Below are 22,477 nucleotides of genomic sequence, written 5' to 3'. Positions count from 1 at the left end.
ACCTGGAAAAAAAGACAGTCCTGGTGAAACTGCATAGACAATTTGGACATGCTTCAGTTTAAAGACTACAAGAACTACTGGCCTGTGCAGGTAATAATGATGAGGAAAGCAACACCATACTCAAAGACATTGTAAAGAACTGTGAAACATGCATCAGGAACAGCAAACCAAAACGCAAGCCAGTGGTGGGTTTGCCCATGGCATCAACTTACAATGAAACTATTGCTCTGGACTTGCACGAGTGTCATGGCCTAGGGTAACCAGACAATGATGGAGGACAGAGGCGTGGTTCTAGTTTCACAATGATCACGGTTTATTTAACAACATAACAAAAATGAGATCAAAACGTCGCAGCGTGGCAAGCAGGTAGAGATGCCTAAAAGGAAGGGGCTGGACTGCTGGAACAGGGCGCAACATATAGGCCACCATCAAGGCGACTCCGCCCCTCTTCATCAGTCCTAATTGGGAGACAGGCATACCAGTCCTAATTGGGAGACAGGACAATCATAGGCAAGGCCTTGCGGCCGTCACATCTCCCCCCATAAAAAAAATCCACCGGATTTCCGATTCGGTCAATACAGCAATTCCACTACCTACTGCTCTTAAATAAAACTCATCAATCTGGTTCATCAATCAACCATTTTTAGCAATACAAATATTCTAGGTCAAACAGTCGTAACCCACACATAAAGTTACTCAACACTACAATATACAACCTGACCAACAGCTCCTGGTCTCGTACTGACCCCCGTATTCCGGCGCCTGGAATAACTAAGGATAAGACAAAACGATAGACTGCATAGAAATTACCACAATTGCATGTTAGACACACTAGATGGCAGGAGCGCGTGACAGCGCGTCCGCGATCACGTTCTCTTTGCCCCTGATATGCCTAATGTGCAGATTGTATGGCTGGAGGAAAATACTCCAGCGCATCAATCTCTGGTTCGGGTTTTGAAGTGAGTGAAGGAAAGTTAACGGGTTGTGATCACTATAGATGACGATGGGTGTTGGGCTACCCCCAATGTAAACCTCAAAATTTTGCAAGGCCCAAATTAACGCCAATGCTTCTTTTTCTATGGTTGAGTAATGCAGCTGATACGAATTTAATTTTCTCGAGAAATAGCATATGGGACGTTCAACGGAGTCCTCATCATCTTGGAGCAAAACGGCTCCAGCTCCCACATTGCTCGCATCTACGTGCAACCTGAATGGCTTATTAATTTTTGGAGCCAACAGAAGGGGCGCAGATGAGAGAAGATCTTTGGCTCGCTCAAACGCCGCTTGACAAGTGGACGTCCAAACAAATGGCTTGTTCTTTTTTAACAAAGTTGTCAAAGGCACGACGACTGAGGAAAAGTTCTCGCAAAAACTTCGATAGTATCCGATCATTCCGAGAAATCTCATTAACTCTCGCTTAGTGGTAGGTGGTGGGTAACCATCTATGGCCAGGACCTTTGCGCGCACTGGGCGCACAAAGTCCTGACCAACCACTTTTCCCAGGTAGGTCACCGTCGCCCTGGCAAACTCACACTTCGCCAGGTTGATGGTGAGGTTGGCGTGTGCAAGTCGAGTAAATAAGTGATGAAGTCGTTCCAAATGTGAGTCCACATAGACTGCACAACCGTCCAGATTTGCCACTACCTGATTCATCAGTCTTTGAAAGGTGGCGGCAGCGTTACGTAGCCCGAACGGCATGACCTTGTACTCATACAACCCACTAGAAGTAACGAAGGCGGATAGCTCCCGTGCTCGCTCGGTCAACGGAACTTGCCAATATCCTTTTAATAAGTCCAATTTGGTAACGAATTTAGCTGACCCCACTTGGTCCACGCAGTCCTCCATTCTAGGGAGGGGAAATGAATCGGGTTTCGTGACATTATTCAATTTCCTATAGTCGGTGCAGAACCGATGTGTTCCATTGGCCTTTTTAACTAGCAAACAAGGACTTGTCCAGCTAGAATAGGACCTTTTTGCCAAATAATTTTTCAATAAATAATTCACTTCACCTTCTAAGATTTGCTGTCTCTCCCCAGAGACTCTATAGAAGCGTTGCCGAATTGGGATGGCCTCCCCAACGTCAATATCGTGACTAATAAGATCAGTCTGAGTGGGTGTGTCGGAAAAAAGACCCGGAAATTCCTTAATCAGCGCACTCAACTCAGATGTTTGATCTGGAGTCAGATGGCCCAATAGCAACGGTAAATTAGCCAAAGATTCAGTATTGTTGAGTTTTCCCAACAAAGCTGCATCGTCAGGCTCACAGGCGTCCACCTCCTCCAGCGTTGCCACCGCTGGCATGGAGGGGATGGAAGTTGCGATACAAGTCTGAATGCAGGTAGCGCCGTCCTCATCCGGTGCTACCACCACCGGACTGGGAACAGTGCTCAAATCAGGCCGCACCGACGGCAACTCCTCTTCCTCCCCGTCTCGGTTAAAGTAGGGCTTAAGCAGATTTGCGTGACACAGCTGTGTACGTCTTTTCTTAACTGGCGTGGCCACTACGTAATTGTCATTTTTCTCTTGGCGAATCACCTTGTATGGCCCTGCAAATTTAGCCTGAAATGGAGAGTGTATGACAGGTAGAATGACCATCACCTGGTCTCCAGGTTTGAAAGAGCGACACCTAGCTTTCCTGTCATACACTTGCTTCATTTTCACTTGCGCTTTTTGCAGTTTCAACATTGCCAATCCCCCAACAGCATATAATCGTCGCCGGAATCCATTAACGTAATCGGTCAAAGTCTGCGGCGGCTCATTGCTTGCACTATCCATCAGTGATGCTACTGGCCCCCGCACTGTGTGGCCAAACACAAGTTTGTTCGGGCTAAACCCGGTACTTGCCTGAGTCACCTCCCTAACCGCCAGCAGCAGCCAGGGAAGAGCATCTTCCCAATCGCTGTCTAATTGTACACAATAGGCTCTCAGCATCGATTTGTAAGTCTGATGGAAACGTTCTAAGACACCTTGACTCTGGGGGATGCCGAGCCGATGACTTATTGTGTCGGATCTTTAACAAGCGCAATATTTGAGAGAACGTTTTGGATGTGAAATTTGTACCACGATCCGACTGTATCACTGTAGGCAATCCGAATATGGAAATGAATTGGGACAGCGCCTTAACGACTGGCTTGACCTTGATTGAACGCAGAGCATATGCTGCGGGGTAACGGGTTGTTTGACACATCATTGTCAGCAGATAAATACAACCCGATTTCGAGCGAGGCAGCGGTCCGACACAGTCAATCACAAGATGATCAAAAGGTTTAGGTGTAGGAGTTATCGGCCTTAGGCTTAATCGCCTGGTTCGGCTTTCCAGTTAATTGACACACATGACAGGTCTTCACGTGTGAAGCGATGTCTCGTTTAACTCGAGGCCACTAACAGTAGCGCAGGATTCGGTCATACGTCTTTTTAACTCCCATATGACCCGCATCATCATGGGCCGTTTCCAACACTATTTTGCGCAGTGAAGATGGCACTACCAACTGCCAGTCATATACTCCTGGCAGTCCGCTGCGTGCTGGACATCTGCGCATTAGGACATCCTCTCTAACCACATAACCATGTACGGTATCGCTGTCCTTCACTCTAGCGTATAGAGACTGTAACGAAGTGTCAGATCGTTGCACATCGATCAGCTGTTCTCTCGGGATCGAATCAGGCAAACCAGGCAACGGTGGCAGCGCAGAACTGTCGCCATCACCTGTTTTGGCAGCAGCCCGCGAGGCAGAGCGTGTCACAGCAGCCACTGGGTGCACACAGGGGGTCTCACACCCCTCAAAGAGAGATCCTAGGTTAGACTTATCAACGCTAGGCGGTACGTTGGCCCATACTCTGGACTTGGCCAGCCCGTTACCAAGAATCATGGCGGTGCCCTGCAACGGGAGCGCCGGACGTACGCCAACAGCCACCTCACCTTGGACCAAGTCGGAGTCTATATACACCCTATGCAGGGGCACAGACAAAACATTTAGGTTAATTCCACGCACTAAAACAGACTGGCCAGTGTCGGAAGCAGGCGAGAACGGCAACACTGATTGCAAGATAAATGATTCGACCGAACCAGTATCTCTGAGTATCTTAATCGGCACTTTCTCTCCATCAGCGCCTAGTGAAACATTCAATTTCCTATAGTCGGTGCAGAACCGATGTGTTCCATTGGCCTTTTTAACTAGCAAACAAGGACTTGTCCAGCTAGAATAGGACCTTTTTGCCAAATAATTTTTCAATAAATAATTCACTTCACCTTCTAAGATTTGCTGTCTCTCCCCAGAGACTCTATAGAAGCGTTGCCGAATTGGGATGGCCTCCCCAACGTCAATATCGTGACTAATAAGATCAGTCTGAGTGGGTGTGTTGGAAAAAAGACCCGGAAATTCCTTAATCAGCGCACTCAACTCAACTCCATCAGCGCCTAGTGAAACAGAGCCATCTGAAATAAAGGGGGAAAAACTCACTTCGAATTCAGGCTCGTTCACGTTAATCGGTTGACTAGGGAGAGATATGGCCAAAGCAGATCCTTGTGCTGCGCCTTTAGTCTGAGTAGCGGTACCAAATTTAGCCTTATATTTTTGTTCATTCTCCTTTTTCTTTTTCAACGCCTCACATTGCCATTTCGTATGCCCTACGCCTAGGCAGAAGTGGCACATTACGTTATGATCTATTTTATTTTGAGTGCGCTCAGCACGAAATCCTGAATCACCAGAAGCAGAGGGCGCATTAGACGTGGTTTTACGGGGAGCTTGGTGGCTCCACTGTGCACGTTCCTTACTGACTGGTTGTCCACCAAAAAACCTTGTTTTGTGGACCAACGCATAGTTATCCGCTAAAACTGCTGCTTCAGAAAGTGTAGTCACCTGGTGTTCTGTTACATACATCGCCATCTCCTCAGGGAGCCAATTCTTGAATTGCTCCACCAAAAAGAGACTGCGTAACCCGTCATACGACTCCACTTCCGATGACGAACACCAGCGATCTAACTGAATAGACACAATGAGCTTGAACCGGGAGTGTGGTATCTCCATGCTATTGATCACTTCACACGCTTCATCGCGGGGAGCAGTGTTCACGTTAGCCGGCTATAGCCGGACATTGGCCGATTGCACGCACGCATGGCCGGTATAATAAAATGTAAACGGCCCACATGTCCAAGAAAAAAAAGAAAGAAGTTCACATTTATGTATGAATTAATCAGTAGAATATGAAAACCAGTAACGGTTCCTGGCCGAGCTCAGCAGGGAGGCAAACACAGACGTGCATTCATGAACGCGCGCAGTGCACCCGCAAATGCATACACATGTCACTCAATGGCCACGCTATTGAACACTGATTGGCTGTCATCATGCGAAATTGAAGTTGAAATATTTCAACTCCAGCGAATTTGTCGCGGCACAAATCCTCGTGAACGCGCTCGCCTGTGCACGGCGAAAGTGTGGCGCGACGAATCAAAACTTGTCACCGGTTTTCTCTCGCGAAAAATTCCCCCGATCCGCGCCTCTACGTTCACTTTGTATGGGATCTTGTTGCCCCGTCGCGCTTGGTGTGAACGCACAAATCTTTCCCGATTGGGCAAAAAGGCTGGCCAAAATCGCCAGTACAATCCCCATGTCCAGTGTTCCTGCGGAACGAGGCTTTTCTCTCCAAAACAGGATTAAAACATCTATCAGAAACCGCCTAACTGAGGAAAAGGTGACGAGGCTGATGCGCATATCGAGCCTTGGGCCGGGGTTGAAAGACTTAAATTTTTCGCGAGCAGCGGAGCAACCATGCCATGAAGTTGCGCCGAAAGTAGCCTGCAAGAATTGCAATTATTGAATTGATTATTTTTTGCCGAGAATGGCTAGGCTAATTTAATAAATGGCATTTTTTGAAGCAACTCAGTTTGTGTCGTTTGCGTTTAAATGTGGACTTCTGGTGATTATTTAATTATTAGTGAATAACGTCCGGAAGATATTCCGAATGTCCGATATTCTGGAATAGTGTCGGACATTTGTCCGCCCAAGAAAAAGTCTAGCGTGAACCCTGGCGGGGAGTATTATCACCACGAAAAAACCCGGGGAGACAGTGAAGCACTTTATTCACTGCTGGATAAGTATCCATGGTCCCCCACGCAGGTTATTCAGTGATAATGGAGGTGAATTCAACAACGAAGAAATGAGGGACATGGCTGAAAAGTTTAACATTGAAGTGAAAACCACTGCAGCATACAGCCCATGGAACAACGGCCTACTAGAAAGGCATAATCAAACCCTGACAGACATTTTGCTGAAAGTGAAGAAAGACAACCAATGTGACTGGAAGATGGACCTGGATTGGGACTTACAGCCCCTACCAGCTAGTGTTTGGGCAGAACCCAAATCTGCCTTCAATCCTTATCGATAAGCCTCCAGCTCTGGAAACAAGTTTGAATACTTGGGTAGCCCAACACATCACAACATTACATGCATCAACGAGAGCGTTTACATGCTCTGAGAGGATCCGAAGAGCCCTTCGCAAACAACTCCGGCCCAATGATGACAGATACGAAACAGGGGACAGAGTATACTATAAGAGAGTAGACTGTAACGAGTTGAAAGGTCCAGGTGTAGTCATCGGCCAAGATGGTGTGGTGATTTTTGTTAGACATGGGGGAACCTACATTCGAGTGCACCAGTCTAGGCTGAGAAAAGTGGATCACCCAGAGGTGTAAGAAAATAAAAGGGGAGATATAATTGAAAATGAAAAACTTACAATGACACCAGCAGTTGTACTCAATTATCATAACTATGACAGTGACAATGAATAACAGGAAGTGTAACCTACAAATGATGAACACCTTGATATTGAGGATAACACTGAACCCCCTCATGCATCAGTACAGCCTGGAGGGAGTGATCTCGATCAACCTGACAGGAAAATCAGGTGCGGTTTCAGGCACCCAGCAAACTTTATGGTCACAGTGGATGGCCATACTGGCACGTTCAACACCCCGGACGAAGCCGAAAAATTCCTGAGTCGGGAGGCACGGGACTGTAACATGGATGTTGGGTCAAGCCGGCAAGTTGACTAATTTATCTGTATTATCAGCAAAATTGAAAGTAAGAAAAAAAAAAAAAAAAAAGACCAAACTCGCACTGAGAATTGAGAGGACAAATGTTTTATTTGCAATTATTATCCACGGTTGAGGTGGAGTCTCTCCCTTGCTTGGAGAGAGGTGAGTAGTTGTTTGCTATCTTGGGCCTTTATTGGCCCCCTGAGTTTAGCTTTAACTTTAAGTCTGGGGCATGGAAGCGTTTTCCATGGGGTTGTCTTTCCCCTTTACTATGTTCATGTGTTCTGTTCGATGTTCTTTTTCTGTCTGCACATCTTCTTTTTTCAGTTTACTGTATATTCCTTTTTGCCATGGTCATGTAACAAATTCCCTTATGTAGCATATTATGTCAGATAGACCTACATCTTGTAAACACAGTGAAGGTGGAATTACATTGTTGGAATGTACGGGGGATCAATAGCCCTCTTAAGAGAAGAAAGGTTTATGCACATCTACGCACACTCAAGGCTGATATTTCCTTCCTTCAAGAAACGCATATAAAAACAACGGCAGCAAAAATATTGCGTCCTTCATGGGCATCTCATGTATTTCAATCTAATTTTTCTACAAAAGCAAGAGGGGTAGCGATCCTTATTAAGAAAACAATAGCTTTTATCCACAAGCAAACTATTTCTGATCACAGGGGCAGATATTTAATAGTTAAAGGGGAACTTAACTCTGTACCATTTACCCTAATTAACGTGTATGGGCCAAATTTCGATGACCCCATTTTCTTTCAGAATCTCTTCAACACTATACCGGATATGTCAAACTCAAATATAATTTTGGGTGGAGTTTTAAATTGTGTTTTGGATCCTGTCTTAGACAGACAACACTCCCAAACCAGTTCATCTAAGAGCAGTGTTACTCTTAATAATTTAATGCAGTCATATAATCTAGTGGATATTTGGAGGCTCCTCAACCCCACAGCAAAATACTTTTCTTTCTTTTCAGCAGTTCACAAGTCTTATTCTAGGATTGATTATTTCATTCTGGATTCTAAACATTTAACACAAATAGTTGACTGCAAGTATCATTATATTCTTATATCGGATCATGCCCCTGTTTCTGTAAAACTTAAATTGAATTACAAGAGGGGAGAATTTAGCTGGCGCCTAAATAATGCAACGCTGAAAGATAAAGAATTTTGCTCTTATCTCTCAAACCAAATAGATCAATATGTACAAATGAATGACACTGGTGAAGTTGATGATTCCACACTTTGGGAGGCCATGAAGGCTGTTATTAGGGGCCACATTATATCCTATGAGGCAGCAGAAAAAAGAAAATCTAAAGAAAGGTTAAATGAAATTGATAATCAACTGGCTGATATGGAAGTGTTATATAGAGAAGGTAACAAACCTGAGTTACTCAAGAAGATCACTGCATTATGATATGAATACAATACTCTACTGTCAAAGAATGTGTCACGTTTACTGGTCCAAATTAGACAAAAATATTTTGAATTTGGCGACAAGCCCCATAGGTTGCTATCCCGTCAATTAAGGCAAACTCAGGCTTCCAGAGCCATACACTCTATTAAGTCAGATGATGGCACTCTCTGGACAGACCCTGAAAAAATTAATAAATATTTGCTGTTTTTTATGAACGTGTCTATCAGTCACAAGGTGAACCTGATCCTGACGAGATGGAAACATTTTTTGAAAATCTGGACCTACCTAAACTATCAGCAGAATCATCTCTTTCAATAGATAATGAAATTAATTCAAAATAAATAATGGAAGTGATCTCCTCCGTTCCCAACAATAAGGCAGCTGGGCCAGATGGCTTCAGTATACAATTTTTCAAAAAATGTAGCTCTAAATTATCGCCACTCTTATTACGTATGCTTAATCACTCAATGTTGAACTCAAGGTTACCTCCCACCTTATATAAAGCCAACATTTCACTTATACCCAAGCCAGGCCGTGACCCTAACTTGGTCTCATCATACCGCCCCATTTCACTGTTGCCTATAGAAACCAAAATCCTGGGTAAAGTCTTAGCTAACAGATTAAAGGAGCACATATGTTCCATTATTCATCCTGACCAATCAGGTTTCATGCCAGGTAGACCTATGTATTTTAACTTGCGTCGTTTATTTCATGTGTTGTACACGGAGCACAGAGAGGAGGCTGTAGTAATCTCTCTGGACGCACAACGTGCGTTTGATCAGGTGGAGTGGCCTTATATGTTGATCACACTTGAAAATTTTGATTTTGGACCCTCCTTTATAAAGTGGATTGAGATCATTTATTCACACCCAACTGCCTCTGTTATCACCAATCAAAACATTTCATGCCCTTTTGCAATCAATCGTGGGACCCGTCAGGGGTGCCCTCTCTCCCCTTGTTTATTTTCAATAATTATTGAGCCGCTTGCTGCCAGTGTCAGACAAAGTCAATTAATATCCCCCGTTGAGATACATGAGCAAGAGCATCATCTCTCGTTGTATGCAGATGACATTCTTTTGTTTATATCTCGTCCTGAAACATCAATACCTGCCCTCTTGACTCTAATTAGCAGTTTCGGCAAACTCTCTGGATTCTCTGTTAACTGGGACAAAAGTGAGTTAATGCCAGTGTCCAAGGAGGTTAATATGACGTATTTATTGTCCACTCCCTTTAAAAAGGCTTATGAGCATTTTTCATATCTTGGTGTTATTGGTACGAAAAAATCGGAGGACCTCTTACGAAAGAACTGGAACAGCAAAATTGAACAGCTTAAGCAGGGAATTAATTTCTGGAAGACTCTTCCTATTTCTCTCGTAGGGAAGATTAATGCTATTAAGTACTGCCTCGTTTCCTCCATCTTTTTCAATCCATTCCTTGCTTTATTGCTCAGTCTTACTTTAAGCAACTAGATTCCATTATTGTATCATTTATCTGGAACTACAAAGCCGTTAGAATTTCTAAAAAACATTTATGTAAAGCAAAGAATGTTGGTGGCTTTGCTTTACCAAATTTTAAAATGTACTATTGGGCTACTCATCTGTCTATGCTTGCTTGGTGGAGAAGGGGCCCCCCCTCTATTTCAGATTCATGCCCAGCGTGGCTACGCATAGAACAGCTGCTTTGCAAAAAGTCTTCCTTGCTGGCACTGCTTAATAGCCCCACCACAGTCAAGAAGTCATGCTATAGTAACAGCCTTGTAATTCATGGCACTATACGCATATGGGAGCAGATAAAATCTTATATTAAGGCTCCAAAAATGTATACTGACACTCCCATTTGTAATAATCACTCTTTTATACCAGGCATTAACGATGCAGCTTTCTTTGACTGGAAACAAAAGGGTATTGTTAACATAAATGATTTGTATATTGAAGGAAGTTTTGCCACATTTAGACAGCTAAAAACTGCTTATAATATTTCTACCTCAAGCTTTTTCAGATATTTACAAATTAGAGACTTTATTCGTAAAAATGTAACAAACTATCAGAGCCTGAATAAGCACGAAACTCTTGAGACAATGAATACATTTGACCCGGCTACTCGAGGGGCGGTTTCCTTCTTTTACAAAACTCTTCATAAGGGAGCTGTGCTGGGTACCGAGGAGCGTAAGCAGGCATGGGCAGATGAGTTAAATTTGGAACTGAGTGATGATATCTGCAATGAATGTTTGCGAAATGTGCACAGATGTTCAGTTAATGTTAGACACAATCTTATACAGTTTAAAACAGTCCACAGACTTTATTATTCCCTGGAGAAGCTAAATGAATTTTACCCTAATGTCTCACCTGTCTGTAATCAATGTAAGTCCATGATAGGTAATTTAGCACACTCATTTTGGTTATGTAGCAAACTCCATTCATATTGGAAAAGTATTTTTCAATGCTTCTCTGAGGCTTTTGGGAAACGTTTGGAACCTGACCCACTTGTGGCAATTCTGGGAGCTACAAGTCCCTTGTCTTTTATTAATAAATACGAGAAGAAGGCTATTGAATTTGGGATGGTGCTTGCCAAGAAATTGATATTACGTGTGTGGAAGTTGGACTCTATGCCTACATACGACCTGTGGTTAGGAGAAATGTCTAACACACTGCATTTGGAGCGACTGAGATACTATAACGATGATAGAGGAGATGTGTTTGATAAGATTTGGGACCCTGTACTAAGATTCTTTAATGGGTAGGCTGCTCTATAGTGCTTTACTATGCATATGTATGGATATGTGTATTTTTCTTTTTTATTGTACTCTGACATTCACTTGACAAAACTTCTGATCCTTTTACTTAATATTTATGTTTTGACCATGGACTGCGGCTGCTAATTTTGATGTGCTTTGTTCTGTATGTTATGTGTTTGTATGCACTGTCTGTTTTAAAAACTGAAAACTTCAATAAACATATTTAAAATAAAATAAATGGCAGCTAAACTCCATGGACATTAAAGCAGCCTTTTTTACATGGTAAAGAGTTGACCCGAAATGTATACATTCGCCCAACCCAAGAAGCACAGAGCAAAGGAACTGTATGGAAGTTGAAAAAGTGTGTTTATGGCCTTACAGATGCTTCTTTGTACTGGTACAATATGGTGAAAGACACTATGCAGCAGTTGGGAGCTACTGTGTCAAAAGTTGATCCAGCAGTATTCTACTGGCTGGATCATTCCTGTAATGTAATGGGGGTCCTTGCAGCTCATCTGGTTGACTTTATCTGGGTTGGTTCACATGCGTTCTCCACAGCTGTCATCCCCCAATTGAAGGATGCTTTTCAAGTTGGACGTGAAGAACACCACAGCTTCAGCTACATTGGAATGCAGGTTAATTCCCTGAAGGATGAGATACAAGTGCAACAAAGTACATGCATAAAAAGTCTTCACCTTATTCCTGTGGATCCCACCAGAGCAATCGAGTTTGACATGTTTAAAGCCACGATTGGCCCGATAGTTTCGGTAGCAAGACAGAGCAGACCCGACATAATGTGTGACATATCCATTTTGGCAACACAAACACAAAGCATGCTACTGTCCAGACCCTGCACTGTGCAAACAAACTCATCAGAAAACTAAAATCAGTAGAGGTGATCTTGAGGTTTCAGTAATTGGGAGAAAACTGTTCCCTCAAACTAGTCGTTTTCAGCGATTCCTCAATGGGGAACCTTGCAGATGGGGGAACACAGGGTGGACATTTTATCATGCTTATGGGAGAAGATGGTAAGTTTTCACCAATATGCTGGCAGTCAAAACGCATCAGGAGAGTTGTACGGAGTACGTTAGCAGGAGAGACATTGGCTACAGCGGCTAAAACGACGACTACACACACTGCCGCTTCCCTGCATCTTCCTCTCTAATGCCAGATCAATCGCAAATAAAATGGATGAACTAAAACTACAGTTTGCAGCAAACAAAAAAATCAAGGACTGTTGCATTCTGCTGATAACGGAGACCTGGCTTCACTCATCCATACCGGACACGGCTACCCTTAATAATAATAAGGTTGTGCAGCCCACCGCTACGACAGAAATAGCGACTCCGGTAAGAACAGAGGAGGGGGTTTATGCATTTATGTGACGATTGGTCCACCAACGATTGGTGCACCAACGTTACTACCATCGATAGCAATTGCTCCCCTGACTTGGAGTATTTGACCATCAAATGCAGGCCCAAGTATCTTCCACGGGAGTTTAATATGTCATGGTTATGGTTGTTTACATAGCACCGAATGCAAATGCTAATTCCGCCCTCAGTCAGCTGTACAACGCCATTAGCCTTCAGCAAAACACTCATCCAGAGGCAGTGCATCTCATAGCAGGCGTCTTTAATCATGCTGATCTGAAAGTAGTGCTTCCCAAATTCCATCAGCACATAAACTGTGCTACCAGGGGAGGAAACACTCTGGACAAAGCCTACTCAAATATCAAGCATGGTTACAAGACTAAACAGCTACCTCACCTGGGAACATCTGATCACATGTCCCTGCTTCTGATACCAGCATACACCACAATTAGGAAAAAAGCCCCCCCAGTAACACGGACTGTTAAAACCTGGCCTGATGATGCCGCACAGCAGCTGCAGGACTGTTTTGGAAATACCAACTGGGACATTTAAAAAAATCAGGACTTGGAAGAGTACACCTTCACCGTACTCTGCTACATCAAGCATTGTGTTGACACGGACAGGCGCATCCGGGTGTATCAAAACCAAAAACCCTGGATGACAAAAGACGTCCAGACCCTGCTGAAGGAGAGAGACACCGCCTTCAGGTCTGGAGATGAGGTACAGTACAGCGCTGTCAGAACCTGCCTGAAGAGAGGCATCAGGGAGGCTAATGCTACGGCCACACTGCACGCGTTATTCGGGTTAAAAAACGCGCATAACGCGCCTAACTTGGTGCTTGATCATTGTGTGTCGCAAAAATGGTTCAACGCGCCTGTGGCTGCGCTGGATTTAGGAGTCTGAGGTAGGAAACCCAAACGCCGCCGTGTTTGGGTGCATGATAGATCTTAGATCGGGTTAGATTAAATAATCTCGGATATAAATAACAGTAATTGGGTTAACTAACTTCCCATGGTGTGTCTGGTGTGTTTCCAGCATTCGTAGTGTTGATCAGCAGAGAAATAGTCCGCCAAAGACGTTGAGGTTGCTTAGCAACCAAAGACGCTGTCCGTGCAAGTGAATGGAGCATTCCCTCGTCGTCATACCTATCAAACCAAACATCCTTCACATTCACCGAGCGAACATTATGAAAGTAAAATGCACATTTCTCGCTAAAAATGTTTACATAAACGCTTTTAATGGCGTAACTATGTTTCTATTTCCACCCAGAATAAAGAAAGATGTCCGCCATATGCTTCTGTGCAAGCGTCACTCGTTACTCTCTGCCAGTGATGTCGGGTCAAGCTCCACGCTGGTTGGCTATCGCGGCTAAGCGTCACGCGTAGGCGCGTCAAAAGTTAATTTTTTTTAACTTTGCGTGTTGGTGCGTTGGGCGCTTTGGTGCGTTTACGCGTCATTACGTGCATATGCCATGTCTAATGCCACTAACGCGCCGCTTTAACGCGTGTGAAGCGTCTACGCGACTACACCAATGGTCCCCTATGCAAAAATGCAGATTTTCAACGCCAACGCCCGTCCAGTGTGGCCTTACCTTAAGACAGCATGTAAGAGGAAGATTGAGGACCACTTCAGCAGCAACAACTCATGGCAGTTGTGGCAGGGGGTCCAACACATCACAAACTACAAGTCCAGCAACCTCACAGTTACCAACGGTGATGCCTCGCTATCTGAGGAACTAAACTGCTTCTTTGCCCGCTTCGAGGCTGAGACACTGGCGGTGGCTCCATCACATCCACCAGCCCCAAGCAACGACGTCTTCACAGTGCAGGCACATGAGGTGAGGCGCACACTACGGGCAGTGAATCCTAGGAAAGCTGCTGGACCGGATGGTGTGACGGGGAGAGTGCTGAGAGACTGCGCTGACCAACTGGCTGATGTCTTCACTGATATGTTCAACCAGTTTCTTTCCCAGTGCAAGATCCCACCCTGCCTGAAGTCCTCCACAATCATTCCTCTACCAAAAAAGACTACTGTCAGCAGCCTCAACGACTACCGGCCGGTGGCCCTTACGCCAGTCATCATGAAGTGTTTCGAGAAACTAGTCCGGAGCCAGATCACAACAAGCCTGCCAACCACTTCTGACCCCCAACAGTTCGCATACAGAGCAAACAGGTCTACAGAGGACGCCATAGCCACCGCGCTCCACACCACGCTGCAACACGTGGAACATGAGGGGAGCTACGCCAGGCTGCTCTTCATAGACTTCAGCTCTGCTTTCAATACCATCATACCAAACAGACTTCTCACCAAACTAATGGACTTGGGTCTTTCACAACCCATCTGTTATTGGATTAAAGACTTTCTGACAGAGCGCTCCCAGAGAGTTAGAGTAGGTGCCCATCTTTTCTCTGCACTTAGCATCAGCACCGGCTCCCCACAGGGCTGCGTGCTGAGCCCCCTACTCTACACTCTCTACACCAGGGCTATTCAACCTCCTTAACAAGTGGGCCGAAAAGGAAAACCACTGGGGGTTCATGGGCCATACGGAGTAAAACTACGTGAATAAATCGCTACAAATAAATCGTACTTAAATTAGTGTTAACTTAATATATACTACTACATGGAATAAACTTGTCAGACGCATTCCTTCCTTCTTGACTTTTAATCGTATCAATATAAAAGATTTTGTTCTCACATATTTTGGACACGTATTTAGAATTCAACAATGTTGTTTGAATCATATGAGACATTTTGAGCCAGTGAGTCAGTGAGAAAGATGCACTGACTTGTTTGCCTAGTTTGGTCCAACGTGCCCTTGTTCTGATGGCATTCATATGAGAAAAGCTAGACTCACACGTATCGGTTGAGCCAAACATTGTCAGAATAAGTGATGCCAGTTCCTGATTGTGGGATACTGATACTGGCTAGTATCACCGGCTACACACAGAAACCTGATTTGCATGCAACTATGTTTCTCCTTTATTTTATTTATTATTTGCATGCAACCTCTTGCGGGCCAGAAAAAATGTAAGAGGGGCCGCATTTGGCCCACGGGCCGCTAGTTGAATAGGCCTGCTCTACACCAATGACTGCATCCCCAGCCACCCCAGCAATACCATCAATAAGTTTGCGGATGATACAACAGTGGTGGGGCTCATCTCAGGTGGGGATGAGACTACATATAGGGAGGAGGTCCAAAGACTGTCTACATGGTGTGCAGAGAACAACCTCATCCTCAACACCTCAAAGACCAAAGAGCTGATCATTGATTATATGAGGAATAAGCCGGACATTCAGCCCATATGTTACGACCCCTACTCGTTCAGGGGGAAAAGGGAAGTAACACACACACAACCCGGTGGATTGGGGTTGTAATTATAGTGTTTATTATAAGGCCTAAAAAATTTTTTTGTTTGGTTCCGGTTTCCGACCGACCCTGTCAATTTATGTGCGACCCAAATTATTTTATGAGTTTTATAAAAAAAAAAATATATATATATTTTTTATGTAATTACGTTTTGGTACAGCACCTCTATAATTACGTTTTGGTACAGCACCTCTTCATTCTGTACAAGGATGAGCGAATTTTCTCGTTTTTAAATGAAAACAACCTACCTATCATTCGCTGCCGCTGGAAAAAATAAAATAAAAAAATAAAATAAATTCCCTACCTACCCATGACCTCAACTGACAACCAACAGGAACCAAACTTTTTTTTTTTTTAGGCCTAACCCAACAAAGGAATAGAATTTAACAATCATCAGAAATGGGCCGCTAGGTGCTGTCAAAGCAAAGAAACAAATATAACCAAAAGAGAACTCCTTAAAATAAAATGGAGCTACCTGTCTAATAACTAAATACGTATGGTCCTAAAACATACCCTAACTGGCTACTCTAGCATAACGAAAACGGAAATACAAATGATCAGCACGCTCAGAGCAAGGTACGTTTTATTACTCTGTTTTCTGGGAATAATTGACACAAGCAGAAACCAAAAACCAGCCGTTTTTTCGTTTTTTCGTTTTGTCCAAAAAAACGAAATTCAAAACTTAAGTTTGTTTATTCGTTTTTTGGTTCTTCTTACCAAAACGAGTTTACCACTCAATATCTGGTTTCCGCCGGTGGGCGGGTCCTCTTGTTGGCTAGCGTGCTTCAGAGCTATAGAGAGAGTTGCGACACGCTATGATCTCGCCGACAGGGTGGTCACGTGGTTCATGTAAGCCTCAATAGTTCCAAACACGCCGCGCTTTCAATGTTATTCTATGGGACGACAGCAGAGATTTCAATATTAAATGGTAAATATGAATGAAAAAATCACATGCAAGTATTTGTCTGACTGTTATTGCATTATTGCATATTTGTAAATGTCAGTTTTACATTTAGAGCGGTAGGGGGGCAACTGAAAGCTATCTACAAGTACTATTACTTAGATACGTTTTTAAGTTTTGGAGGGAAAGCTTCACGTTCGTGTTAGCATACTGGCCTAACCTTAACTTGTACCTTACATCTGTGTTGAAATCAAAGTATTCAAGATGTTCTACCATGATCATTTAAAGATATAAGCCACACAAAGCATCAAATATATTAAACAACTCATTACGCTTGGATGAATGAAATTGTATTTTTTTTTATTAAACAATTAGTGTGACAAGAACAAGTGATTGCGATTGTGTGAACAGATTCAACAATGGACACAGCAGGGAACACTATATACTTAGGGCAAACCATTAACATATAACGTTGCAAATATACTATACTTTATGCCATTACAATACTTAGAATAGCCCTAGGAAATTCAAAATGGGTTTAGGAGGGAGGATCCTCGTTTGGTCATGAACTCTGACCTCTAACCTATTCTCAAAAGTCAGGGCATAAGTGGTTGAGGAACAGTTGTTACCCGCTCTGTGATCTTCAATGGTGTCATGGTTCATTGGTTACAACTAACATTTTATAGATCAATGGTCATACCATGGTTGGCTGTGCAGCATTTGGATGCTCCAATCGGTCCGAGAAGGGTTATCACGGCTTCCCCAAGGACCAAGAGCGCAGGGAGAAATGGATGGCAATGGTCAGCCGTCAAAACGTATTGACAGTCAGCAACCGTCAAAAACGATGTAACGTAATGTTCAGATCACTTGCTAGCATTTCAAAGGGCATAATAATTGTAGTGTAGAGAATTATGACTTTCCAATGATATTTGAAGTGCAACGGAAACTGATATTAAAGCCTACCTACAGGTACACTTTGGAAATGACCAATTCAAAGCCACAAAAGTAGATAGGATGTTGAAGTTGAGGCCCGATGCAGGCCCAACAGTTTTCATCCATCGCCCTAAACCGAAGAGGAGGAAACCCCCTTCTGTGAGGGTGCCTCCGGAACCAAGTGCAACGGACCACCCATATTGCGCCAAATTAAACTTCGGTATGATCCATGCAGCTTACAATATTCCCCATTTCATGTAATTCTAGGATAGACTACACTCCTGATGAGATTACATAATTCATGTTTGCACATTCAGTTTAAAAAACAACCAGAAGGCAGGGATTCTCTGAGGATTTGCACACAATGTAGATAATCGACACATTTCTACCCAATTAACAATTGCCGGTAGATCCATTTATAAATTGTATTGGTTTCTGATTGTGGCAGATGATTTAATTCACATTACAGAAATGTTTTGCTTTAATTCATTTTCTTACATTGGAGATGACAGTAGTTGCAAATGCAAAGGCAAACTACATATAGCATCAACATTACCTTGTAATTGTTACAGAGATTGAGGGAGAAATTTAGGTGGATTTCAAGAGCGTTGAAAAGGACATCACAGGAGACACAGAGAGCAATCAAGACGCCACATTGCCAGGGGAAGGTGATTCAGGGGCAGGTGATCCAGTGGCAGGTGATCCAGTGGCAGGTGATCCAGGGATTTGTGTGCCGAGGGTCAGTCAGGGGTCAACAGTGAAGGAATAACTTTTGCCAGGGCCAGCTGCTCCAGGGACCAGACTGCCAGGGACTGATGGGGCGACTGTGGAGGACCTAATAAGGCAACTAGAAAAGGAAAAATTAATGAGAAGGAGAGCAGAGAGGGCTATTGCAAAACAAAAAAGAATCAATTTGGCACTAAGAAAGAGAATCAATTTGGCACTAAGAAAGAGAAACAATTCAGTCAACAAGAAGTTAAAACGAAAAAGCCATATAGGTTAAATTCACCGCCCATCATAATCAGCATTGTTGAATCGGCGGCATCTGTAGGGCTTCATGTGCTGAACATCACCCTTTCCAGGATATAATTAAACAAACACTGTTATTTCTACTAGCTATCGCATCATAAAACCCGTCCTTAAATCAACCTAAATTATCCTAGTAATCCAACATAAATAACTAAATAAAAGTTAGATTCACTAGTACTGAACTTTGTAATTGTTGGTGTAGATACCATCACATGGTGCAGTCGAGCTAACAAACTAGCAGGCCATCTACCAAGATAAAAATATATATAATTACGCTGTGCATATACAAATAAATATCAATATATGCATCATAAAGGGTCCTGATACAATATAGACAGTTGACAATTCAAAAGAGGTAGCTATTAATCAATTTACCCCTGGAGATACCTTCACAGATGGTGAAGTTGAGCTAACAAACTAGCAAGCAATCGGTCGTCTACCAAGATGAATATATATATAATTACGCTGTGCATTTACAAATAAAGATCAGTATATGCATCATAAAGGGCCTCTGATACAATATAGACAGTTGACAATTCAAAAGAGGTAGCTATTTAATCAATTTACCTCAGAAGTTACTCGGCGGCCAGCAATGGAAATGAACGGTCTCCTACGCCGTAAAATGGTTGTTTGGAACTATTCGAGGCTCCATACCCCGGAAGTAGGCGCTACAACGGAGTCCAATGGAAGTGTCGCAACTCTCTCTCTCTATAGCTCTGGCTGGGAGTGCATGTGTGCGCGTAGCCGTTAGTCTCAGGGATCTGTGCACGAACGGTTGTGTCGAACGCGATGGGGGGTGTGTGACATTCCTACAGTCTGTGATGATAGGCTATATTTCTACAAATGACTTACTATTACTAGCGATTAACATGACGAAACAACACGAACTAAGCTAACATTATATTTCTACAAATGACTTACTATTACTAGCGATTAACATGACGAAACAACACGAACTAAGCTAACATTAGACTATAAAGCAAACACTTTTGGCGGGTAAAGGGGAAACTGAATTCAAAAAGTCAACACTGTCAATGGTGAAATTGTCCAGATCATTAGATTAACATTAATCTTTACTCTTTTTCTCGAACATCTTATAGATCCACCCTGGGTACCGTCGTATTTTAAAATAATAAATACAAGCAATGGATACATTTCTGGATTTGTCCAGACTCAAAAAGAATTGGAGAGTCTGCTGGAGGTCCACTCAAGGGCCACACTGACATCGTTTGTCAAATGGTAGGTGTAAGACCAGAGTGTGATGTATGAAGGAAAAGGCATTTGATGGATGGTTTGTGTTGTGTTTATGTTTTTTTAAATTCCATTAACATTGAGAAGAACAAATAAGCAAATATTCATTCTAATAAATAATAATGTAGCCTAATGAAGTTTGGGTAATTATAAAAGCCCCTTTCATATTATCCTACTGTAGGTCTGAACACATAAAAGATGGCACCAAAGAGAGGCATCTATGGCAGGTGGAGGATTTCAATGAAGACACCCCTCTATGTGTGAAGAAAAGAATGGTCCTTGCTTGTCAGCATGGCAAAGCTCAACAGAAAAAAGAAAAGGTACATTGGTAAACAGTATAGTAAACAAACCCTCCTGTCTGGACCCTCAAATCAGAGAAACTTTGGTCTGTGGGTCCTGTAGACTTATAATTGAACACCCCTGATCTAAAGTAACACACACTCACACACCCCTGTTACTTTAGATCAGCGGTGTTCAATTATAAGTCTACAGGGTCCACCGACCAAAGTTTCTCTGATTCGAGGGTCCAGACAGGCACAGGTCAACTGTTGAAATTACATGAAAAACAGAATTACATAACATTTTGTGGATTTAATAATTTTTTGCTGCAATGTCTTCAGTTTTAATGGATGTCTAATAGGTGCAGGCCTATGCAAAATCTACACCTGACTTGTCTTGCACTTGTACAACTTGAAAACCGACATTGTATTGAAAATCTCATTATTTATCTTGTCTAGGAGAAACGTTCAGCAGAGCATGTATACACAAAAAAACGTTTTCATGTCCAAAATGGGAAGAAGTTGGACTGCCCAGCTAAACTTTTCATTTGGCATGTGCTGAGGTAAGCTTTTTTCAACCGCTCTGTCTCCTTTGCAGGAGAAATCCAGTGTGAATCGATCAATAGTGAAAGTGATCTGATTGATCAATATTGTCAATCAGACCATGGGGTAGATTAATTTTTGCTTGCTTGTTTGTTTTGCTTTTTAGATATGACTCATTCAGTGTGAGAGGGGATGCCACAAAATCCCATAAAGAAGACGCTATGAGAAATCCTAAGATAGCACTTCAAAACTCAGAAAACCCACCAACCTCTACATTCATTCATCTAAAAATTCCTCTATTGGAAGTTCACAATCATACAATTGGAGCAGGATCCTGTTTTTCAAGACCGATCCATCCAAAACTAAAAAATCAAATTCAGGTGATGGTCGGACAAGGGATAACTAATATAGCTTTCGTGAAGAGAGCCTTGAAGCAGTATGTGCTAAATGACTTGTGTGGAGAGGAGATCCTGGATGGAGGAGGGGAGAGGATGCCAGATGGAGGAGGAGGAGAGAGGATGCTAGATGGAGGAGGGGAGAGGATGCTGGATGGAGGAGGAGGAGAGAGGATCCTGGATGGAGGAGGGGAGAGGATGCTGGATGGAGGAGGAGGAGGAGGAGAGAGGATCCTGGATGGAGGAGGGGAGAGGATGCTGGATGGAGGATGCAGAGGAGAAATCATGGTAGACAGATTAAGGATCAAATCGGCACAGGTTGCAATGAGAGAAAAACTGAAGAAGTTAACGGATGACTCGTATTTGTGTGATGATTTGGAGACTTTACAAAAAATGACTGTAGCTCTGGACAATATGACACAAACAATTGAACAACTGTGCAAGAGAGAGAATGGACTGATTCTTAATAAACTGGATGACATTGTTATGTTGAAAAAACATGATCTTAGGGCACTGCCAGTTCGAAAGCACAAATCAAAACTGTCCAGAAAACGAAAATGGACCCAAGGTACAGTATGTTATGTTTTTGCTTGTAATAATTGCTTATAATATTTGTTAAAATGCAAACATGTCAAAACGGCAATGACTCTGTTCTCCACCATACCTGCCCCCTGCATGCTTAATACTTGCCTTCCACTCCAGGGTTCCTTCTGCTCATTATAATTTACTGTCCTCTTTTACATGTTTTATTTGTACAGCTCCCTTGTCGCCCCTTATCGAACATTGCGAGGAGACACTGGGCCACAGCTCTTCTGCTGTCCTGCACCCAAAATCCTGAGGATGCCATGGAGCTCGGCAAAAAAATCCCTAGCTAACCCTAAATATTTATATTAAACCATTTTGCAACAGGCAACTGTGTGTTGGTGTGTCTTATTGCTTCCCACGTCTGCGTCTGCATCTTTCCCACTCCTGGCTAATAGTTTCAGCTTTTGTACTGTATATCAGAAATGATCACCCTGTACCACACTGCTGACTTGTTGATGATTTGTGAGCACTCACGCATTTCTCTAGGTATCTTAAGTTTCCTACTGGAGTCATCAAAACTTTGGACTTTGTGTTATTGTAAGAAATATTGTGTTGCAAAAACTAGAAATTGGAAAGACAGTGATGTGTGTACATTGTGCGATTATCCATCACTCGCGATGTGTGT

At 43.1% G+C, this 22,477-nt stretch overlaps 1 protein-coding gene and 1 long non-coding RNA gene across 2 annotated transcripts; both read left to right on the top strand.

Moving 5' to 3' along the window:
- Positions 1-19,552: 19,552 nt before the first annotated feature.
- LOC115542512 (uncharacterized) lies at positions 19,553-20,449 on the top strand. The gene is made up of 3 exons (XR_003976560.1): positions 19,553-19,596; positions 19,901-20,039; positions 20,233-20,449. It is a non-coding gene; the product is annotated as an uncharacterized LOC115542512 (long non-coding RNA).
- A 131-nt stretch (positions 20,450-20,580) lies between these two features.
- Positions 20,581-22,177, top strand: LOC115542509 (uncharacterized). The gene is made up of 2 exons (XM_030354789.1): positions 20,581-21,835; positions 22,026-22,177. Exons 1-2 carry the CDS (start codon positions 21,094-21,096, stop codon positions 22,103-22,105), a joined length of 822 nt encoding a protein of 273 aa, XP_030210649.1. The 5' UTR covers positions 20,581-21,093; the 3' UTR covers positions 22,106-22,177.
- Positions 22,178-22,477: the final 300 nt, after the last annotated feature.

Source organism: Gadus morhua, chromosome 4 (genome assembly GCF_902167405.1).
Source record: "Gadus morhua chromosome 4, gadMor3.0, whole genome shotgun sequence".
Classification (NCBI taxonomy): Eukaryota; Metazoa; Chordata; class Actinopteri; order Gadiformes; family Gadidae; genus Gadus; species Gadus morhua.
The sequence above is the reverse complement of the archived record's forward strand: the minus strand, read 5'-3'. Positions and strand labels throughout refer to the sequence as shown.

Bases quoted from the DNA above. Each gene is read 5' to 3' on its own strand.
- LOC115542509 (XM_030354789.1), top strand. From the start codon at position 21,094: ATGAGAAATCCTAAGATAGCACTTCAAAACTCAGAAAACCCACCAACC. The intron at 21,836-22,025 runs GTACAGTATGTT...TTATTTGTACAG, and splicing joins AAAACGAAAATGGACCCAAG to CTCCCTTGTCGCCCCTTATC.